At 43.4% G+C, this 22933-nt stretch overlaps 1 protein-coding gene across 1 annotated transcript in view; it reads left to right on the top strand.

Moving 5' to 3' along the window:
- Positions 1 to 2478: 2478 nt before the first annotated feature.
- LOC123775269 (unconventional myosin-Ie) overlaps positions 2479 to 22933 on the top strand; it is a 122318-nt gene continuing 101863 nt past the window's right edge. Inside the window, exons 1-2 of the mRNA XM_045770256.2 lie at positions 2479 to 2866; positions 13417 to 13812. Coding sequence (XP_045626212.2) covers positions 13684 to 13812 — 129 coding nt within the window. The 5' untranslated portion in view covers positions 2479 to 2866; positions 13417 to 13683. The remainder of the gene's footprint in view (positions 2867 to 13416; positions 13813 to 22933) is intronic.

Raw genomic sequence — 22933 nt, 5'->3', positions numbered from 1 at the left:
TCACAAAGTCCCACCTCAAACTCTTTTCTTTGAGTTGTGTCTTGGAGTTAACGTGCTATATAACCATGACCTTCACACCGTATATAGATCAACACTACAATACCATGACTCATATACATTACCAAGAAACATTTAATGTTTCAATATATTATCGGTTGTGACTTTAGCACTGTTCCCAACAAGTATAAAGAAGCTGGTTACCAAGGTTAGTGAGCAGTGATCTCACTCTCACTTCTTCCGGCCTTTAACGCACACGTTTTGATGAGGTTACTTTACCTTGAGGTGCTTCCGGGGCTTAGCGTCCCCGCGGCCCGGTCGTCGACCAGGCCTCCTGGTTGCTGGACTGAGCCCGCCACCTTCTGCAAGCTCTCGGTGTTGCATATACTACGTTAGTAAAGCTGTCAGATTATACTTCTGTTGGGATTGAGTACTACAGATGTTGGAGGTAGCATGTTTGGAGCACATGTTCTTTGGTTTATAAGAACATAAGAACAAAGGCAACTGTTGACCAGACCACACACTAGAAATTGAAGGGACGACGACGTTTCGACTTGAGAATGGTCCAGGACGGACCGAAACGTCGTCGTCCCTTCAATTTCTAGTGTGTGGTCTGGTCAACATACTTCAGCCACGTTATTGTGACTCATCGCCTGCAAAAGGCAACTGCAGAAGGCCTATTGGCCCATACGAGGCAGCTCCTATCTATAACCACCCAATCCCACTCATATACATGTCCAACTCGCGCTTGAACTTATGCTCTTTATGCAATATATATGTGCATATGCTCTTTATGCATAATATATTATGCAAGAGCATAATATATTATGCTCTTGTTAATAATATTTCATGTACCTGATAATTGTTGTTGTTGTTATTGGTTGAGAATAAAACCATGTGACCGAAGATTGTTTCTCTTCAGCCTTCAACCATAACAACTTCTGTCTACAGAAGGCCTGGTCGACGACCGGGCCGCGGGGACGCTAAGCCCCGGAAGCACCTCAAGGTAACCTCAAGGTAAGGTACACGTTCTCAGTGGTGCTATGACTCACGTCCTACAACTGATTCTTAATATTGCACATCATCATTTCAAAGAATCTTTTGGCCTACAAGTTCTCAGTGGTGCACATCCCGGGTTGGGATGATTTGAGTGTCCTAGCTTCTATGCCACAGCCTATTGGGTGGGTCTGGATTTTAATAATTTAGTTAAACTAAACTTTATTAGAACTCTAAATATATCTTTGATGTATATGTTAACGAACAGCAAATTGTAATTATAATTAATCGATTCTGTAATTCTTCAGCTAAATGAATATTGGGGTTCAGTTCTTGAGTCCATTACCAGCAGTCGTCTGGTACCTTTCCACTAGGGCTCTGGGAGTTTGTATTGGGTTCTTTCTTTACAAATTGGAAACCCAATTTGTAAAGAAATAACTTTTTTTTAGAACTAAATCTTTTTTTTTAGAACTAAACTTTTAGAACTCAACTTTTTTAGATCTAAAGAAAGAACAAATTTCTCTCCAATTTGGAGAGAAATTGGAAACCCAATTTGTAAAGAAATAACTTTTTTTAGAACTAAAACTTTTTTTTTAGAACTAAACTTTTAGAACTCAACTTTTTTAGATCTAAAGAAAGAACAAATTTCTCTCCAATTTGGAGAGAAATTGGAAACCCAATTTGTATTGGGTATCCCAATACAAATTTGTATTTGTATGGGAAAAATATTGTTTACTGACGAAAAAATTGATACGCACTCATCCCATACAATAATTAAGTAAACACCAAATATAGCAAGTTCTGTTGCTCGTCTGGGACCCTTATGCCTGCTACTGCATATTCACTGCTTCTGGTTATCTATCATATCAATATTTAATAGAATGGTGCTGAGAATGGTTGGAGAGACCTCCCATGTGTTAATTAGTAAGTAAATCTAGATGGTTGTGGTGTCATGGTGTGAGAATAGCTTGGAGCGAGTGTTGGACCTTGAGCCGGGCAACCCTCGCCTTAGCATTATGATTATCCTACAAGATGACGCTAACACTAAGGCGACGACCTTCTCAACTCTGCTAAACGCGTCTTTAAACAACGCTGTCACTTATCATTAAGAGTCCGGGTGTACCGGCAACTTAGAATCTGTTTCTATTTGATGTTTACTGACGAAAATTTGATGCGTACTCATCCCATACAATAATTCAGTAGCACCGAAACGAAAACAATTTCCCCCGTTATGGGCGTCACAAGGTGTACGACGTTGGTGATTACTGATAACTGATCACGAAATTTCAGTAGCATATATAGTAAGAATCGGCAAGACTATGATCAAATTAAGCTTTTAAATTCTTGTATAGATTATCAAGAGGAAAATATTGCTTGTAAGTATGGAGCAAGGTGGGCTATACAAAATTTGTGTGAAGTGGGAAGATGGCATCCGTGTTGTGGGCGTTGTGGCTGTGACGTCGAGGCGAGGAGCAGCGAGCCAGTCCTTGATGGCAGGTGGTCAGGGGTTGGGTGTCGCGTTCCTCCTCCACTAGATTCTCTGTGAGGGTTGCTCTCTACCATACATATCTAGTGTACTTTGTTACGATATCGACGAGTGTTGCGTTATTATGGTGTATCGGTTGATATAAACAAGAGCCCGTGTGTGTTGAAACTTATTCTAGTGGAGAGCAAATGACAAATGGAATAAACAGTGCAATTTGTACAATGTCATTGTCAGACTTGTATTAATATTATAGTCTTAACTCTGGTCTTCTGATGGCCACCAAGCACTGTGCTGGGAGGCTTGTGTAGTGGAACATCACTGTGTCGAGTGCTGGAGATAACGCTGATAGCTGTGAGAAACACGGTGTGGAGGCTGGAATATATTGAGGTTTGTTTTTGTCTTAAGACACAGTTGTCATTTTTGAGACATTACCCAAGTTGTCAACTTGACATAATTATCCTGTACAGTAATTAGGGTATAATACAGTCGGGTCACTATAGAGGCATCTCCTGGTCGTAGGCATGTAGAGCTGGTGCCTATGGCGGGGTTTTGGGTAGTGTTGCACTCCAATAATATGTAATATACAGCGGTTACAGTGAATTAAAGACCCCAAAATGCATAATTAATCTGTACGAATATTCTAAACTTTTTTATTTACAGGGATATAGTACACTGGGTTAGATTTATTGTTGTACGGACCGCGGCCAGTTGGCTTCCAGCACCAGTTTTCTCTTCCTCACAATAAAGTGGGATATTCCTTGTGACCAGACAATGGAAGACGAAGCTTTTATCCCCAGGATAACACCCTCGGGTTGCAGTGCAATCATTTGTTTATTATTCTGTTGGCAAGTTGAAACAGCAGATGCTGTCTGAAGATAGTACATTATTGGAGATTAATAAGTCTAGTAGTTGCCGTGACTTTGTAAGTCTTTAACCTTGGGTCGTGTCCTTGGTAGGATGTCCATCCTTGTGCCTTTGTCGCCCGTCACCCTTCACTACATTTATTTATTTATTTATTTAAATACAAGAAGGTACATAGGGTTTATGAGAATACATAGCATAGTATTTACAATCTTGTAAAGCCACTAGTATGCGCAGCGTTTCGGGCAGGTCCTTAATCTAACAGATAATTTTAAGTAGGTAAATTCTAGCAGAATTAATAAAATAACAGATACATTGCAAGGAAAAAAATGAGTCCCTTGTATCGTAACGTTTAGTATAGTTCACATGTTATGCATCTCTCATACCCATCCTGAGAGCGGTTTAGTTATAAGAAAGTTACAACACTGTGTAACTAATTACAGGGGTTAACATACACATGAACACCATACATATCCGTAAAACCTGTATACATATCCGTATAAACCCGTATGTTAGCATATACACCAAGAATTTTGGTTCATTTAGCTTAAATATTCTGTTGCCAAATAACGTTTTCAGAGACTGGACCCGAAATCTGTCCTGTAGGCTAAGCAGTTTACCTTTGTGATGAACTATAATTTGAACTATAATTTCAGTTTACAAATCGCCAATGGCAATGCAACAAAACTGCAAATATGCGTATTCTAATGCTTAACCATGATAGAATAAACGGTAAAGAGCATATTCAGTGTCACGTATAGGAAAGTTATGCAAAAGTACTGCCCAAGCTATTTTACACCACCTTTGTGACAAGTCCCGCAAACGTCACCTTTCTTAGGTAAAGGAGGAGGGTCAAATTCAAGGTGTTTACCACCAGGGTACATGGTGCCATAACCTTTGATTGATGAAGCCTCCCAAGAGGTGGCACGGGCACGAATATCCAGTAATGCCGTAACCTTGAAACACAATATATGTATTTGGCCGAAGATAGTGCTACTTGCAACGGCACCAGTTGTACGAGTTTTCAACCTCAAACTATAGGTTGAAAACTAGAAGTTTTAGAAGTTGCATTACGACGACCAGAGTAGAGATCTTTTGCAGAAACGTAGGCTTCAGCATTTGAGTAGTTATCAGGAAGAGGTGCACCTGCATATTCATTAACAGGTTCATCACCAATAGGACGGTAGTAGATGGTAGAAAACTAGAAGTTTTCAACCCAAACTTCAAACAAGTAGAAGGTGAACGTAGTAGCTTTTGAAGCGGAGATCACCCGTGATCGTCTTCACTTTATGGATACAGGTACAAAATAGTTTGACCAATGGGGATAGTCATAGGGTAGCTTTTGTTTATTATTAGTCTTCACAATACACTACTTGTTTCTTCATCTCATATGTCGGGTATCTACTGGAAACGAAATATGGATACAGGTGCAAGGATTCTTCACGAAAGGATTGGCAGTTATCCTGCTAGTCTCATTACTGGGTTAGTGTCATTGTCCAGGAAACTGCACAGGATGCAATTTGTTGGTTAATGTGGCCTTCCATGTTATAGCTCAAGCGTAAAGTTATTTTAATGGCCGGCTAGCTGCCCTGGTTATACACCTAGATATGTGCGAACAAGCCGGTATGATCCCCAGGCATATATGTACTATATCACATAGTTTATCATATTATATGTACTATATCACACCTAGATATGTATCTAGATATTTGTGATGGTCGAGAACTGAACCCAAAAATTCGCTTAATAGAGCCGTAACAGCATTGATGAGCATTGAGCGTGAGTTTAATACACACGTAAACAGTCGTTACGCAATTTTAGCTGAGAATCGTCTCAAACCAAGAATTATTTTAAGTTTAGGTAACGGTAGAACATTTATAGTCAGTCAACTATGAGGACAAGGCTGTGGTGCGGTCACCCATCCAGTTACTTCTCTTGCCATGACTGACCAAGCGACGCAGATAGAGCTTATGCGTGAATAATATACTCGAGGTTGCCATAATATTGGCCGTGTATTGTCTCGATTGCAGCAGTAGACTCCACAGTAAAGAGTTTATCATATTATATGTACTATATCACTACATTATAAGGATATAGGCGTAAAACGGTGTGTTGTGGACCATAATAATATCCCCCGCCCACCCTCACCCATCCTTCTGGTTAGATAGTACTTATAGTAACTAAACAGAAGGATGGGTAGACTGCTGGATGCCTGCTATAGTAACTGTGGACTATCGTATATATATCGAGGTAATGGACAATTAGAAAATAGAATTTGGTACCATTGAATTTGGACAAACCGGAAAAGGTCTTGTATTTGTTGCTAATAAAACTTAACCTAACCACCCTAACCACCTATAGGGAGCCGGTCGGCCGAGCGGACAGCACGCTGGACTTGTGATCCTGTGGTCCTGGGTTCGATCCCAGGCGCCGGCGAGAAACAATGGGCAGAGTTTCTTTCACCCTATGCCCCTGTTACCTAGCAGTAAAATAGGTACCTGGGTGTTAGTCAGCTGTCACGGGCTGCTTCCTGGGGGTGGAGGCCTGGTCGAGGACCGGGCCGCGGAGACACTAAAGCCCCGAAATCATCTCAAGATAACCAGATCTCAAGATAACGCTAGGCCTAATATACGCTATATGAGGTCTAATGTAGTACATATACGCTATATTAGGCCAAGGAATATTTAAGTTTGGTTTTAGCTATAGCTTTTCCGAACTCTATAAAGTGAATAGTACCAAATTTTAGTATCTAATTGATCATTACGTCAATATGTGTACCATGATTACCTTACCTTGTGGTCCTTCCGGGGCTTAGCGTCCCTGCGGCCCGGTCGTCGACCAGGCCTCCTGGTTGCTGGACTGATCAACCAGGCTGTTGGACGCGGCTGCTCGCAGCCTGACGTATGAGTCACAGCCTGGTTGATCATCCGCATAGTTACAAAAAGTACTATCTAAACAGGAGGATGGGGCGACCAGCCACTCAAAGATATCAAGCTATGATGCATTTTATGCGACGTGACGTCACAGTAAACGCGATGAGGCTTCTGCTAATCATTTTATCAGTCATGCTCAGAAGAAAACGGGAGGCCAGTGCATTTAGCATAGTATAGTAGTAATTCGGAAAGTCAGCTAACAAAATTCTTCGCATTTTGAAGAGTGGAAATAGAGCAGTAAAACTTTGGTTAATTGTTTCATGTTCATTTATTAAGCCATTAAGCTATAGCCATACTGTGGGTTAACTTTTGTGGAAAGGTTACACACGTAATGGGCTTGGGAACCCTACCTTGAGGCTACCTTGAGGTGCTTCCGGGGCTTAGTGTCCCCGCGGCCCGGTCGTCGACCAGGCCTCCTGGTTGCTGGACTGATCAACCAGGCTGTTAGACGCGGCTGCTCGCAGCCTGACGTATGAGTCACAGCCTGGTTGATCAGGAATCCTTTGGAGGTGCTTATCCAGTTCTCTCTTGAACACTGTGAGGGGTTTGCCAGTTATGCCCCTTATGTGTAGTGGAAGTGTGTTGAACAGTCTCGGGCCTCTGATGTTGATAGAGTTCTCTCTCAGAGTACCTGTTGCACCTCTGCTTTTCAACGGGGGTATTCTGCACATCCTGCCATGTCTTCTGGTCTCATGTGGTGTTATTGTTACCCTCACCCATTATTTGCTTAGCTAAGCAAGTTGTAGCATTGATGAGTTAGTTTATAATATATTTGCTATATCAACAGTCAAACTTAGTTTATTGAAGCTCCATATGATCTTTGGCGACGAGGGTCAGAGAGTTCGTAAGCTTGAATCCCAAAGGTCTCGTAACTAATTCAAGTTTGTTGAACTATTTACATCTGTTTATTTCTATATTATGCACCCCATACCCAACCAGTGGGCGGCGGTGAAGGACTAGTCACACAACATGTTCATTTACCAAAACCTTTGTAGTTCGGCTAAAGGAAAAGTTTGTGATCAAATTACAAAGGTAGAAGCCTCATTTCAGGACTGTAATTTTATAATAAGATTTCTTACTTATCAAGCATCGAGAGCTTCAAACAGTAGTAGACTTTTTCACAATCAACATAAGCAAGCTTGGCCTATTTTACTGAGATTTTTAGTAGTCATCCCAGATTAAGTACTTGTCTATTTCTTGAACGTTAATGATAGAATTCTCTAAATTCCTGATTTTACACATTGTTACATAGACATAAGCGTGTTAATTAATTCTTGAGTACACTGTCTAAACGAGTACGCTGTCTAAACGAGTACGCTGTCTAAAAGAATGCAAACCTCACTTAAGATGCCACAACAGCTGCACTTTCGGCAGCATCAGTGAGGTGAGGTAGGGAACCAAACTTTGCAAAGGTGGGAATGTACTCGCTAGAAAGACAACGGGAGATATATCAAATAATATACACGTGGAAAATACTGGAGTGAACGATATGGAAGAAAATGCAGAATAGAACCAGTGAAGAGCAAGAGTGCCATAGGCACAATTAGAGAGAACTGTATAAACATCAGAGGTCCGCGGTTGTTCAACATCCTCCCAGCGAGCATAAGAAATATTGCCGGAACAACCGTGGACATCTTCAAGAGGAAACTAGATTGTTTCCTCCATGGAGCGCCGGACCAACCGGGCTGTGGTGGGTATGTGGGCCTGCGGGCCGCTGTAAGCAGCAGCCTGGTGGACCAAACTCTCACAAGTCAAGCCTGGCCTCGGGCCGGGCTTGGGGAGTAGAACAACTAGAACCCCCCATCAAACAGGCATCAAGCAGGGAACCTACAGTCCAAAGAATATCCCCCAAGTAACCCCAGTCGAACATAAATCCTATCCAAGGTACTTTAAATAATACTACATATTAGTATCCTTGGAATTGCTACAATATAATAATGGAATTAAGAACTTTATGTCCGTACGAAACGGGGAAGGACTAACCTGAATAATAAAATGCTGACTGCAAGAAACACACGACACCAGCTAGAAACAATTGAAATTAAACTGTCCTCCCCACCATGGGAATTTGCCCACACGTCGTACATAACCCTCTACCAAATATCTTATTCGGTAGAGACGGTTATTACAACGTAATTACCGATTTACATAAAGCCTCGACACCCGCCAGTAGTTTACATTTAACAATCTGGTCGTGTCCAGGCAGCCATGCAAGCTGTACTGACCAGGGGCCAGATTCAAGAAAGTACTTACGCAAGCACTTACGAACGTGTACACCTTTCCTCAATCTTTGACGGCTTTGGTTACATTTATTAAACAGTTTACAAGCATGAAAACTTGCCATTCAATTGTTGTTATTGTTATAAACAGCCTCCTGGTGCTTCGGAGCTCATTAACTGTTTAATAATTGTAAACAAAGCCGCCAAAGATTGAGAAAAGATGTACACGTTCGTAAGTGCTTTCGTGAATCTGGTCCCAGATCTCGTGAATTCATAATTTGTTCCGTTTCAATTTGTGCTGTTTATTGTCACTCAAGCTCATTCCTTATCAAATCGTTTATAAACATCAACTCTGGCCATAATGCCCCCTTTCCACACTGTCCCCCGCATCCACACCCCCACATCCACACACCCCACATCCACACACCCCACATCCCACATTCACACACCCCACATCCACACACCCCACATCCACACCCCCACATCCACACCCCCCACATCCACACACCCCACATCCACACACCCCACATCCACACACCCCACATCCACACACCCCACATCCACATCCACACACCCCACATCCACACACCCCACATCCACACACCCCTCATCCACACACCCCACATCCACATACCCCACATCCACATACCCCACCCCCACACCCCCACATCCACACACCCCACATCCACACACCCCACATCCACACACCCCACATCCACACACCCCACATCCACACCCCCCACATCCACACCCCCCACATCCACACCCCCACAGCCACACCCCCCACATCCACACCCCCCCACATCCACACACCCCCACATCCACACCCCCCCACATCCACACCCCCCCACATCCACACCCCCCACATCCACACCCCCCACATCCACACCCCCCACATCCACACCCCCCACATCCACACCCCCCACATCCACACCCCCCACATCCACACCCCCCACATCCACACCCCCCACATCCACACCCCCCACATCCATACCCCCCACATCCACACCCCCCACATCCACACCCCCCACATCCACACCCCCCACATCTACTCAACCACCCCCATTCGTTCAGCCCTCCCATTCACACAAATAGGTGAGTACACATTTACAGAACTCCCACACATCCACGCACACATCCAGTGGGCTTCGCGGCTGAGTGGACAGCGCTCGGAGGTCGTAGCCCTAATGACCCGAGTTTGATTCCTGGCGGAGGCGTAGTTTCTTTCACCCTGATGCCCCCTGCTCACCTAGCAGTAAATAGGTCCCAAGTTATCGCCTGTAAACATCACGAGTCTTGAGTCTTAATGACGTGACTCACATTAACGACAGCATTCTAAGACGACACTGAGTCAGGCTACCCCAGCCTCGTCCAGGGACAGTGATAACCATAATCTAAGTATTCTGTTGACATTCTTAAGCGCGTATATATATATATATATATATATATATATATATATATATATATATATATATATATATATATATTTATTTATTTATTTTCAGCAGGGGCTCTCTCTCCCTTATCAATAAGCGCCATGTGTTACCGTGTCTGTCAAGCTGGTGAGGGAAGCTAGGTGAAAAGTTGTGGCAGCATTAATGATGGTGTGTAGGCTACCTGCTCCCCGTGTTGCTTACGACACGAGTTGTTTAAGATTCGCTACTTGGGACAAAAAGTTCCAAGCAGCACGGGCTATGGTGAGCCCGTAGTGGACTTCCTTTTCAATCTAAGGGAATAGTTGGATATATAGATAGAGGAAGCTCCACTACACGAGTATTGGTGGGCTATCTATCTCCATCCATCCATCAATTTCTCCATCTATCCATCTACTCATCTATCTAGCCATCCATCTATCGAACCATCTGTCCAACTATCCATATATTCATCCATCCATCTATCCAACTATTCACCTATCCATCCATCTATCCAACTATCCATCTATATATCCAACTATTCATTCTTCTGTCTATCTAACTATACATCCATCCATCCAACTGTCCATCCAACTATCCATCCACCCTTCTATCAACCTGTCTATCCACCCATCCGTTTATCCATCTTCATACCATATCTGCTGTAACTTTCATGTTACTTGGTATCGCTATAAAGTCTGCTGCGTTGTACCTCTGGCAGGTGTTTAGGTACTTGTTTAATAATTGTTATATTCAGTAACTCACATATTTCCTGGTTGTTTTCCATTTCGTCCCCAGTCTTCAAAAGTTCTAAATATTTGGTTGTAAACATATATTTTTCCTCTCATTGTGGGAAAAGGAAGCTTTTATCATGCTAGCAGGAATCTGATATTTTATACCCCTGTACGAATTTGTTTACAAACAAAAGCCCCTGGTCCTAAAAGTTTAAATACTAACCATATTTTTTTTTTTTTACCACCTTGGATGACCGAATGTTAGGGTATTTTGGCTAACACAAATTAAGTGAGACTTGTTGAGATCTGATAACTTAGTCTTGTTATTTTTGCAATTTGGTTAAATTATATTTTATTCTAATAATAATAATCTCTCCTAGAGATCTGTAAGCAATATACAATGCTTTGTTTCCCCGACTTTTGAGTCTATAATTTTTACATAACATAAATATATTTAATCGTTAATGGTTTGAGCCGCTTTTTGGTGAAATGTGTGATATTCATTTTTGTCTTCGCGGTATTGGGAATGATGGAGGACCAACGACGTTCTGGTGATAAATGTAGCTGTTAGATGTCTGGTCAAAATATATTAAGTGGTGTATCTGTGCAGAACCCATCTATGTGTATTCGTGTAATTTTTTGTAAGGCTGACAGAGATTTTCCCATCACCTCTCATCCGTCAAGTGTACAGATTGTGCATTCAAGGACATGTTCCTTAAAAATGTATCGAGTATTATGGCCTGTATCATGTATAATGAAAGACCCCGTTAACGGTAGTTACAATATCTTTTTTTTTTTCAATCATGTGTGACACGTCTCACTTACGTGTAAATTATACGAACTTCAGTATAACCTCAAATACGAACCCGGCGAGCCTACCACTTTTTATTAGATCTGCCCGGCTTGGTGTCCTTTCAATTACTACGTAAGTTATCAGGCAACCTGTCCCATAAATGTCGACATCTTAAAACAGTATTTACCTAACTCTTTCAGATCCAAACTTGCCCAATTTTTATCCAGCTGTGCCAAATAAGCCTTGCTGTCCAAAACAAAATATAGTTTGTTCATCTTACTCTTGTCCTGAATTTTGTCGACGCGTGACAAAATTGTTTTCGATTTTTGAGGCAGGATTCTTTCATCGTTAATTAAGCCAGTGTTGATGTTTCGTTACGGGGCGCCGCCATCCTGATGTAGCAATATTATATACACATTGTAAACTTGTGTGGAGAGGAAGCTGGATTGTTTATCCCACGCCTGTGCGGAAGTGACATGTACGATGGAAGTGGAAATGCTGGATTTAGACTATATGGGATGGGGGGGGGTTCTTGTCGGTGCCCGGGGGTCTCCCTCCCCCCGTTTCCCTTATCTCCTCTTCTCCTCCCCTCCTCTCTACTCATCAAACCACCCTGTCCCCATCTCCACTCTGCCCCCATCTCCACTCTGTCCCCATCTCCACTCTGTCCCCATCTCCACTCTGTCCCCATCTCCACTCTGTCCCCATCTCCACTCTGTCCCCATCTCCACTCTGTCCCCATCTCCACTCTGTCCCCATCTTCACTCTGCCCCCATCTTCACTCTGCCCCCATCTTCACTCTGCCCCCATCTTCACTCTGCCCCCATCTTCACTCTGCCCCCATCTTCTCCATTCTGCCCTCCCTCCCCACAACCTGCATGCTTGTGACCAGCATATACTCTAAAGTAATGAATGTAACCTTACCCAGCCACCTCACCAAGGCTGTCAGGCCGCTCCCAGTAAGTAGGGATTTCGTCACCTCCACGTCATGACCGCGTCACTTCCACGTCATGACTACGTCATCTCTATATGCCGTCATATGAGGCTCCCTTGGAATGTACGCTCCAGTTATTTTAAGTTATAGTATATGTGATTTTTTTTAAAATTATATCGTTAAACACCTTTCTTGTATGTTTAAGTCGTACAAAATCGAGCTTTCATATCTTAGCGGAGATCACGAGGTAACACACAACTGTAGTGGACCTTGAGTCATGGCATGATTATAGGAGTGAGCAGGTGTGTGGCAGATAGAGAACAGTTCCATAGAGCTGTAAGCACGCTGAACACCTGTTGACCAGACCACACACTAGAAGGTGAAGGGACGACGACGTTTCGGTCCGTCCTGGACCATTCTCAGTCGAATGTGACCAAGGCTGTCATTTTCTTTTCACAATCGACTTGAGAATGATCCAGGACGGACCGAAACGTCGTCGTCCCTTCACCTTCTAGTGTGTGGCCTGGTCAACATACTTCAACCACGTTATTGTGACTCATCGCCTGCACGCTGAACACTTGTTATATGGAAGTATACGAGCGGTGGGATGGAGCGTAGAAATAGCCTAAACTACTCTATCCCTTTGAGATGTATTTCTTTCTTACCTCAATAAACATACTTGAACTTAAGCGGTGGGATGGCGAATCGACGTTAATACATGAGGTACATCTGCACAAATGCAGATGTACCTCATGTATTAATACAAAAAAATAGACGTTGTTGACCATGCAGTAAGCACACAACCATGTTAGCTAAAGTGGTTATTACCTGTCTGAGTGTATCCTAGTTTTCATGCACCTTGGTTACTAAAAGTTCATAATATAACGTGTTGAATATATTAAACGTTACTCTAGTTTTCATTGAAATTTCGTAATACATTTATACAATATATAATATTTGTTTTCCATTTTCATCATCTAGTTAATATATCAAAACTTTCAGTGGATATCACTGGAGTATCTGTAATTATTACCATTTTTGTGTGTTTCAGGGACGCTTGTCGAGAGGACCACATACATACACGGTCGACCTGGACACTGACGCCAAGAACACACTTCTCTGCTAATCCACTCGTTGATTTAAATGGAAAATATGATTAAATACAAATATGAATAGAGGTGAACAGTATAAAATCTTGAAACTATTGAGAGGATGTATTGATGCAGTGGAAGCCCTTGGCGTGTATTTGGCTAGCCAGGCCTACATGGTTTACTAGGCTAGCTACACCACTTGTAGTGTAGACCATCTTGGCGCCAACATGAGGTTCTTCAGGAAAGAGTCGCCCAGCAGCAACCATGGGCACGCTAAGAAAGTGCTCAACCACAACAACCACCTACCCATCATTGATGACCAAAGGCATGACCACAGGAATGACCACAGGAACCAGGTAGGCCAGAACTGAGCTCTTATGCAGGCGATGAGTCACAATAACGTGGCTAAATGTTGACCAGACCACACACTAGAAGGTGAAGGGACGACGACGTTTCGGTCCGTCCATCGGACTTGAGAATGGTCCAGGACGGACCGAAACGTCGTCGTCCCTTCACCTTCTAGTGTGTGGTCTGGTCAACTAAGCTCTTATATTTTGGTATACCCGTCCTGAAAATAAACAGCCTAGGCTGCCACTTTTTGCTCGCTTTCCGCTAATTTTAGTTTCAAAGCGGGGCAATTTTTAAAATACATACAGTCGACAATGTCGAACTTGAGTATTATTTTACTACCGTATGGTAAGAATGTAACAGTCACCTGATGGTCACTTAACTCTAACGTCCACAGGGGATGTAGGGAAAGTTATATTTTGTTCTATCTTTATACTCTCCTTTTACAAGAATTTATACCCGGAAGACATCCCAGAAAATTTCAATTGGTATTTTCTTCAGAATTTTCACGGTTTTTGTCGTGATAAACAAATGCAAATTACAATAAAATCAGAAGTTCTTTACGCATTTATAAACTATATAGAGACCTAAAGAGCATTATGTGATTTTGTGACTTAGCACTTCCTCTTGATTACTATTAAAGACTTCTAAGTCATTTTGACTACGTAGACCTTCAAGTCTACTTGAAGGTTGAAAGTCTAAATGATCAAGTCAGACCTTCAACTCTTTGGCAACCATGGTACGACCGTTGTTAATGGTGCGGTGTTGGAGGCAGTGAGGGTCTGCAGGGAGGGACCGTAAAGGCAGGGGCCGGATGGGAGGGAGCGTGGAGACGGAGGCCGGATGGGAGGGAGCGTGGAGACGGAGGCCGGATGGGAGGGTGGCTGGGGGCGGCGGAACCACTACTCATTCACCTGCCTCGGGTGAATGTGCAAGGTGAGGTGCCGCCCTCGCGACGCCCTCTGCATCACCCGCAACCTCCAGGCCCTCGACCAACCTCTACAAGACCTCCCCGTCACCAAGGGAAGCACGATGCTCTTGGTCCGTGCTATCCATAAATCATTTCAAACAGTGCTGGCTCTTGATGAGGTGATGTCAGATGTGACTATCACACAGCTGGCAACGGTGGCTGTATCAGTGGTAGTTCCTCACAATCACGCTTCCACACATCTGACTTTTCTTGCAATTGCCTCCATCATTGGAGACATCATCTAGACGCCCTTCTCTCATTCAAACTTACAAAAAGAACCTCCTTCCAGGGTTGAGAAGACTTAAGTGATCCTCATTATACTGGGGAAAATAAATGGAGAGATGATAGCAACATAAATTTTGAGAGGCATAGTTAGGGTAAATGAAGACGAGATGCTTCGCATGATTATAGGTTTAACGAGGGGCATAGTTAGCAGAAAGTCAGCTAGTGGATTGCCATAAGATGGAGATATAGTTTTAAGTTATTTCAGTACACAGCTTTAAATTAGGATTTGATAAAACATAAGGGTAGATACGAGTCATTTCATTATGCGACTGGCAATTGCAAAAGTGGAGCTCAGGAGTTAACGCTAGGCTTTGCAAACACATCTAGGCGAGTATATCTTTATTACATGTACAAAGCATCTACTAAAGATGAATGAACAAAGACTGAGGACTCAACCCGTCCTCAAAGTTCATTCTATCCAGCGGTCAACCCCATAAATTTTAACATGCTGTGGCAGGTGGCTACAGGTGACGGATATCCCAATCCTGAACACTCCAAGTGCAAACTCATTGACATGAGGTACCATTGACATGGCAACCCATTGGCATGAGGCACCTGGAGCTTTGCAATTACACTCGTGTTCTTGAGGATATCCTCATATTTCACCCAAAATTTTCCAATGAAGGCTACTGAACATATGGCCCTGTATGACTAACCATGCTGCGAGACGGGGATTTTCAGTATCACTGCTACCTTATACACTCTTGTGTTCATAATATCCTCATTAATGCACCCGGAGTCTGCCAGTGCAGATTACTTATCACATGCCTCTGTATGACTAACCATCCTGTGTGATGGGGATTTTTTACCATCAAATAGCTAGCTTTATGGCACACTGTACTCCCCTTCATATAGTCTAGGGTAGCTGCACAAATGCAGATGTACCTGAATGTGTTAATAATAATTAAAACTAATCATTCAAAAGGGGAATTTTCTCAAATATAAATTAATATTGTTATATATATTAGCACATTGTGCATATTTAGGCATTAGTTAGGTTAGGTGTTTAGGTTCTGTTGCCAAATATTTGTATTTCTAGTACATGTTTGAAGCATTTACAGTGGTGCGATTCAAACAGTGGTCATGTGTAAAGTGGTTTTCATTCATTGACGGCGGGGGGCGGCAGAATTAAGAACGTTAAGCCATTGTTTACGAGAACGAGCTGCATAAACAGTTTTTTTTCATTTTATTTTGCAGGATTAATTAGCCTTTGCCCAAAACACCCAACACGTATAGCTGAACATAAAGGAAATGACGAAGTTTCGATCCGCCCTGAACCATTATAAAGTTGTGTCCATGACGGACCGAAACGTCGCTTACTCCATTTTCATATTTGTGGGCTGGGTGTCAAATTTTCAGCCACGATATTGCAACTTGTTTAAATTTGGCCAAGGTTTATGAGAATAGCTTCTAGCCGAGGTGCGACTAGGGACAGGTAAGTTTATCCTCACCGATTGACAACACTAAGGCAAGATCTTCTGGTATTCTGTACCAACTTTACACTCTTGTCTGCACACGCTCGTCACTAGTTCTGGCTGGTTTGTTGTTACTATAAAACCTCAATTTAATAAGACTATCAAAATCCTCAGATTAGGCAAAATTGTAATTAATTTTGTCAATAAAGATGTTAATAATAATAATACTATAAATTCAGTTACTCGGAACAAGTTCCAAGTAGCACGGGCTATGGTGAGCCCGTAACTTATCTGGCACAGGAGCGGGGCAAGAAGCACGGGCTATGGTTAGCCTCTGTAGTTCTGGCTTGATTGATTGATTGATAAAGATTAAGCCACCCAAGAGGTGGCACGGGCATGAATAGCCCGTAAGTGGTACAATTTTTTTTCTCAGTATTCTGAGGTTGCATTTAACCATCAAGCTGTTATCGCGGGGGGGAGGATACTGCTTCACAGTCTTTATGAGGGTGTCCAGCTGCTGGACACTAGTTCTGGCTTTACAGTACTTTCTTTGTACCGAGAAGGCTGACGTGTAGTTAGTGAAGGGTGGTAGTGGGCGGAGGATCAGGTGTGTGAACTAGCAAGTAATTATGGTACTTGAGATGGGAACGCTCTTCTTTTGGTGATGTTTGCGGTTGGTGCGTGTCACTTTTCTACTGTGTGGAGCCACTTGTGTTATCTTGAGTTATCTTGAGATGATTTCGGGGCTTTAGTGTCCCCGCGGACAGGTCCTCGACCAGGCCTCCACCCCCAGGAAGCAGCCCGTGACAGCTAACACCCAGGTACCTATTTTACTGCTAGGTAACAGGGGCATAGGGTGAAAGAAACTCTGCCCATTGTTTCTCGCCGGCGCCTGGGATCGAACCCAGGACCACAGGATCACAAGTCCAGCGTGCTGTCCGCTCGGCCGACCGGCATTGCTATTACTGATGTTAACTGGTGCTTGCTTGTGTATTTAAAATGTACGTAAATGTTTTGTTTTGAATAAGGTAAATTTTAGAACTTTGAAAACATTTAAGAAAATATTAGCCTAACGATAACAGTGAGAAGAATTTAGGATATTTAATCAAATTAGATGTAACTAAATTCTCAACAAAATTGGTGCGAGTCTAGGAGAGAAGCCTAGTCTCACCTGTCCTCTTAAAACCTGTCCTCAACCTGTCCTCTTAAAAAGAACGTCGCTTTTGGCCGTTTGCCCGTATGGCCGAATTTGGACGTAATTTGAAAATGAAAAAAAAATGAAAATAAATTTGGGATTTCTTTTTGCAACAACAGTAAGTTAAGGGTCCTCTGATAGGTTAGGTGGGCAGGAAATTCTCATAAAGTTTCAAAACGTTATGAAAAACGTTAATTTAAAGTGTCCTCTTATAACCTCTGCGCGTAGGCCGGACGACTCAAATAGAAAACGGAACAGGACGTCACTTTTGTGAGTCGATTTCATTTCAAATTACGTCCAAATTTAGCCATATCGCGCATACGGGCCAAAAGTGACGTTATTTTTAAGAGGACGGGTTGAGGAGAGAAGCCTAGTCTCACAAACACCTCCCGTTTATAATTTGTACCTGCTGCGGGGAGACACGAACCACCATATCCAGGTCAGTAATGCTCTTGTGGTTAGCCGTTCTTCTTGTCCAATTATCACCCTATAAAAGTATTGGAGATTCTCCATCTAACGAAATTTTTCCGGGAGAGATCTGGCGAGGTTCTGTGGTGGATGAGTTGTATGTAGGGCGTTAACTCTTAGAAGAACTCTTACATGGGTGTGGCTGCACTGAACAAACAACTGAAGTACTGTAGGACCAGGTGTTCGCTTCATCGACCCATTCTATCACATACGTCACATTATTAACGGAATGAACAAATCCGTAAAAAATGCGATGTATTAGCACAAATAAAAGCGCCATAATAATGACGTTTTTAATGCATCGGCTGCGATAGGTTAGACAAAAAAAGATACATTTTGGTTCAATTTTTATTGTGTGCAGATCTCAAGAACGAGTTGATAGTGACCAGTTGGTCTATGTAGGGCCTCGTAGCCTGGTGGATAGCGCGCAGGACTCGTAATTCTGTGGCGCGGGTTCGATTCCCGCACGAGGCAGAAACAAATGGGCAAAAGTTTCTTTCACCCTGAATGCCCCTGTTACCTAGCAGTAAATAGGTACCTGGGAGTTAGTCAGCTGTCACGGGCTGCTTCCTGGGGGTGGAGGCCTGGTCGAGGACCGGGCCGCGGGGACACTAAAGCCCCGAAATCATCTCAAGATAACCTCAAGAAGATGTGATCAGGGCAGAATGTGGTCACAAATCTGCGTAAATTTAAATCAATAAGAAAATGTTTCTCTCAGATTGGAGGCCAGACTATTGTGGTTAGCCTCTCACAACTTCCCATGGTGATTTGTTATTGTATGGCGAGTGTTATAGGGTGGTTGAGATTAACTCTAATCCTCGTCTTTAATTAGGATTTCTGAATCTCCTCCTGCAACAAGCAAGGGGTCCCGTGAAATCTAACATGTGGGTTTGATTGTCCAAATTGTGTTTTCCATCTGGCTGTTATCAGTGTCGGTAACATTCATTGATAATGGTTGATTCAACGTAGATTCAGCATTACTCGAGCATGTCTTTCCCACTGGAAGAGAAAACAAGAGTGGGAGATGTGGAAACTGTAAGGGATGGAGGGAGAGAGACAGAGAGACAGAGAGACAGAGAGACAGAGACAGAGACAGAGACAGACAGAGAGAGAGAGACAGAGAGACAGAGAGACAGAGAGACAGAGAGACAGAGACAGAGAGAGAGACAGAGAGACAGAGACAGAGAGAGAGAGAGAGAGAAACAGAGAGAGAGAGAGACAGAGAGACAGAGAGAGACGGTGACGGTCAGGGATCCTGGCACCGCCAGATATCCCATTTAGTACAATATATATACGCTTGTTGATGGTGGATCAAAAACTATGCTCCTATCCGCCGGTAATTAAACCCAGTGCCTATCCTAACTGAACATGCTTAACACACTGTAATTTAAATTTAGTGCTACTTTTCCAGGCCTAGCCTAGTCATTCTATGCTAACCCAAATTCCTCCATGGCGTGATCCCGACCTAACTAGAGCATGCGGAACCACGTGTTTAAGTGCACGCTGCTTCACAAGTATACTCTGATTGCCTTAAAACACGAAATCAGAATGTACCATTTTCCTGCTAAATGATGAATTTAGCATTAACTTAGGCTTTATATATAACTAGAAGATGGGGTATGACATGGGGTCGTCATACCCCATTGATTGATGAAGATTAAACCACCCAAAAGGTGGCACGGGCATGAATAGCCCGTAAGTGGTGGCCCTTTTGAGCCATTACCAGTATCAATAGCTGATACTGGAGATCTGTGGAGGTGCGACTGCACCCTGCGTGACGGGAGATGTCTCCCGTGAACCATACCCCATTGTCGTTAGGCTTTATATATAACAGAAGGTGGAGTACCCGGCGGTGCTCGGGTCTCTGTTTCTCCCTCCCAGTAGCCAAAGCATGCTCGAGTGACGTTGAGTCGACGTTGATTCAACTAAGATAGCCGAGAATTTGGTTGCAAAACACACATTATAGACCATCAAATTCACGTTTCAAATTTCGTAGGAGTCGTTGGTTATCACAATGGGATCCAAGCCTACTTAAGTCGGGGGGTCGACCCCCAGGCCCCCCCCCCATGACACTATACAATCACAGTTCACCGTGGAAGGTTGTGTGAGGCTCACTGGACCCGGCTGCCATCTAACTTAGAGCAGACTTCCTCTCTCATTAATATAAATGGTGAGGAAGGTGAAGGTCGTATATTGAATAATTTCTCATCGATTAGGCTCTTAACCGCGTATATGAGACGTTATGAAACACTGGTGATAGGTTATCAGAACACCTTCCTGTTAGAGGCACCGGCATTGTAACCAACCTCACTCCCTGCTGCCAGTGATACCGTACTTTTGGGTTGGACATGCATTGATTTGTGGAACCAATTACCGCGTAACGTGGTAGTGGGGAGGGTTCCTCGATTGTTTCAAGCGCGGGTTGGACATGTATATGAGTGGGATTGGGTGGTTATAAATAGGAGCTGCCTCGTATGGGCCAATAGGCCTTCTGCAGTTACCTTGTTCTTATGTTCTCCCTAACCACATTTAAACAGGTCGACAGTATGAGATGCAGCCCAATTCCTGCTTCTTAAGGATTAGTTAACTCTAAACACTACCCATTCCAGTTAATTATGTAAAAGGACAATTGAATAACTGATGTTACAAATGTAGAAATATGTAAGTAACAATGTTGGTGTACTTTTGAAGTACAGGATAAAACTAAGCCAATGTCAGCAGGAAGAGGAATGCTGGTGGCCTGGATACGTTCAACACTGCCCTAAATATTCACAATACGAACAAATCCACAAGGGCCGTGACGAGGATTCGAACCTGCTTCCGAGAGCAGGTTCGAATCCAATACAATTGCTTCTACACATTCATTCTATAATTACCAACACGAGTCTACGGTAATCCAATATGACACTTAATTGGTATTTGATAGTCTGAATTTGAATCTCAAAATGAGTGTATGAGAGAAACTTGATCTAATGTTTCCTATTGTCAGGAACAGGAAATTTGTTAGCTAACGACTGGTGTTTCCCAGGATGCAGCCCACATCAGGTGGAAGGAAACTTGCTACTCGGGAATCGAACTCGGGGCCCAGTTGAATGGAGTGCGGTCGTTAACGGGAACTGGTGCGTGTACTAAACTATCAGGGGTCTACGGGAGAGTAAGGGCTAGCTTTCTGAGGCTCAGTTACCAGGCGCAGTTAGTTAGTAACATCACTAACCGAGGCTCAGTTAGTAACATCACTAACCGAGGCTCAGTTAGTAACATCACTAACCGAGGCTCAGTTACTAGGCGCAGTTACTAACATTTAACAAGCACACTGCTGGGGTCATTTCTCACTAGCTCGGGGGTTCTCGGGGTTGTCCCTCTTTTGAGTATATGTCTGACAGTTCACTTTGGTTTGGCTGAGGCCTGGTAGAATGCTTGACCTTGCCGCGTGTATCAAGATCAAATGACTATAACCGCAATAGCAAGAGGAGTGATAGCTTAAGTGGTAATTGGTGAGAGAGGCGGAGAGCGTTGTGAGTCACTACAGAGGTCTCCACCAGTCATGTTACTTTTTTCTGCTGAATTCTTGTACTGTTACTATTCATATTTTACCCCCCACTTTTGTTACGTAACGTGTGCTGGATTATTGTTTTAGTTGGCCATGGTAGCTGGTTTGGTTGGCACAGTTATGACTGACGCTTCCCACTCCCTCACACACACACATCTTGCTAAGGTAGAAAGTATGACACACGAGTGAAAGAAAGTAGCAGCTACTCACGTATGTGTGCGTGGTGTATGTGCTGGCATGTGTGTACTCACCTAGTTGTGTTTGCGGGGGTTGAGCTCTGTGTGTGTGTGTGTTCGTGTGTACATGTGTTTGCGTACCCAACTATACAATGGTGCTCTGCTGATATTGTCCTACAGGTCCTGCATTTTCAACTGTTGGTGGCCTAATACACTGGCTTCAGACTCCTCCTTCCCCCCTCCCCTTCTCTCTTGCACTGTTATTATTCTCGAGTTTCTTTAGATAGGGGGTCTCCATGCAGAGACTGCATATTGCCGTAATGGTCTCCCGTAGGTAGTGCACACGGCTGTGAAGGTGTACTATTCTAGGCTCCTGACTGCTACTCTGTAGAAGTGTGCTTGTTGTGTTCGTCCCGCAGGTGACATGTTGCTAGGTCATATACCGGGGCTAACAAGTCAAGCCTGGCCTCGGGCCGGGCTTGGGGAGTACAAGAACTCCCAGAACCCCATCAACCAGGTATATGTGGGCCTGCGGGCCGCTCCAAGCAACAGCCTGGTGGACCAAACTCTCACAAGTCAAGCCTGGCCTCGGGCCGGGCTTGGGGAGTACAAGAACTCCCAGAACACCATCAACCAGGTATATGTGGGCCTGCGGGCCGCTCCAAGCAACAGCCTGGTGGACCAAACTCTCACAAGTCAAGCCTGGCCTCGGGCCGGGCTTGGGGAGTAGAAGAACTCCCAGAACCCCATCAACCAGGTATCAACCAGGTATCAACCAGGTATAATATTTTCAAAGTCCGTTACACAGCATTGTTACAAGAACAGAACAACTCGCTAATTGCTGCTTGGGGTTTGGACTGCTAGCCTAGCTTAAATGTTCATGATTTCCCATGTAGCGTGGGAGTTTCATGGTTGTAAATCAAAAGCTTTATCACTGCCACCCCCCGTAACAAAACATAAAAAAAAACTGCAGTTACAATATATTTCTACATGCATATCCGGTTGGGAAATACATTAGAATTCTCAGAATAAGAACGTTTCAGATGGTGTACTTCACTAGAACAGCGGAA

Source organism: Procambarus clarkii, chromosome 70 (assembly GCF_040958095.1).
Source record: "Procambarus clarkii isolate CNS0578487 chromosome 70, FALCON_Pclarkii_2.0, whole genome shotgun sequence".
NCBI classification, from domain to species: Eukaryota; Metazoa; Arthropoda; class Malacostraca; order Decapoda; family Cambaridae; genus Procambarus; species Procambarus clarkii.
This window is presented reverse-complemented; position numbering and strand designations above follow the sequence as displayed.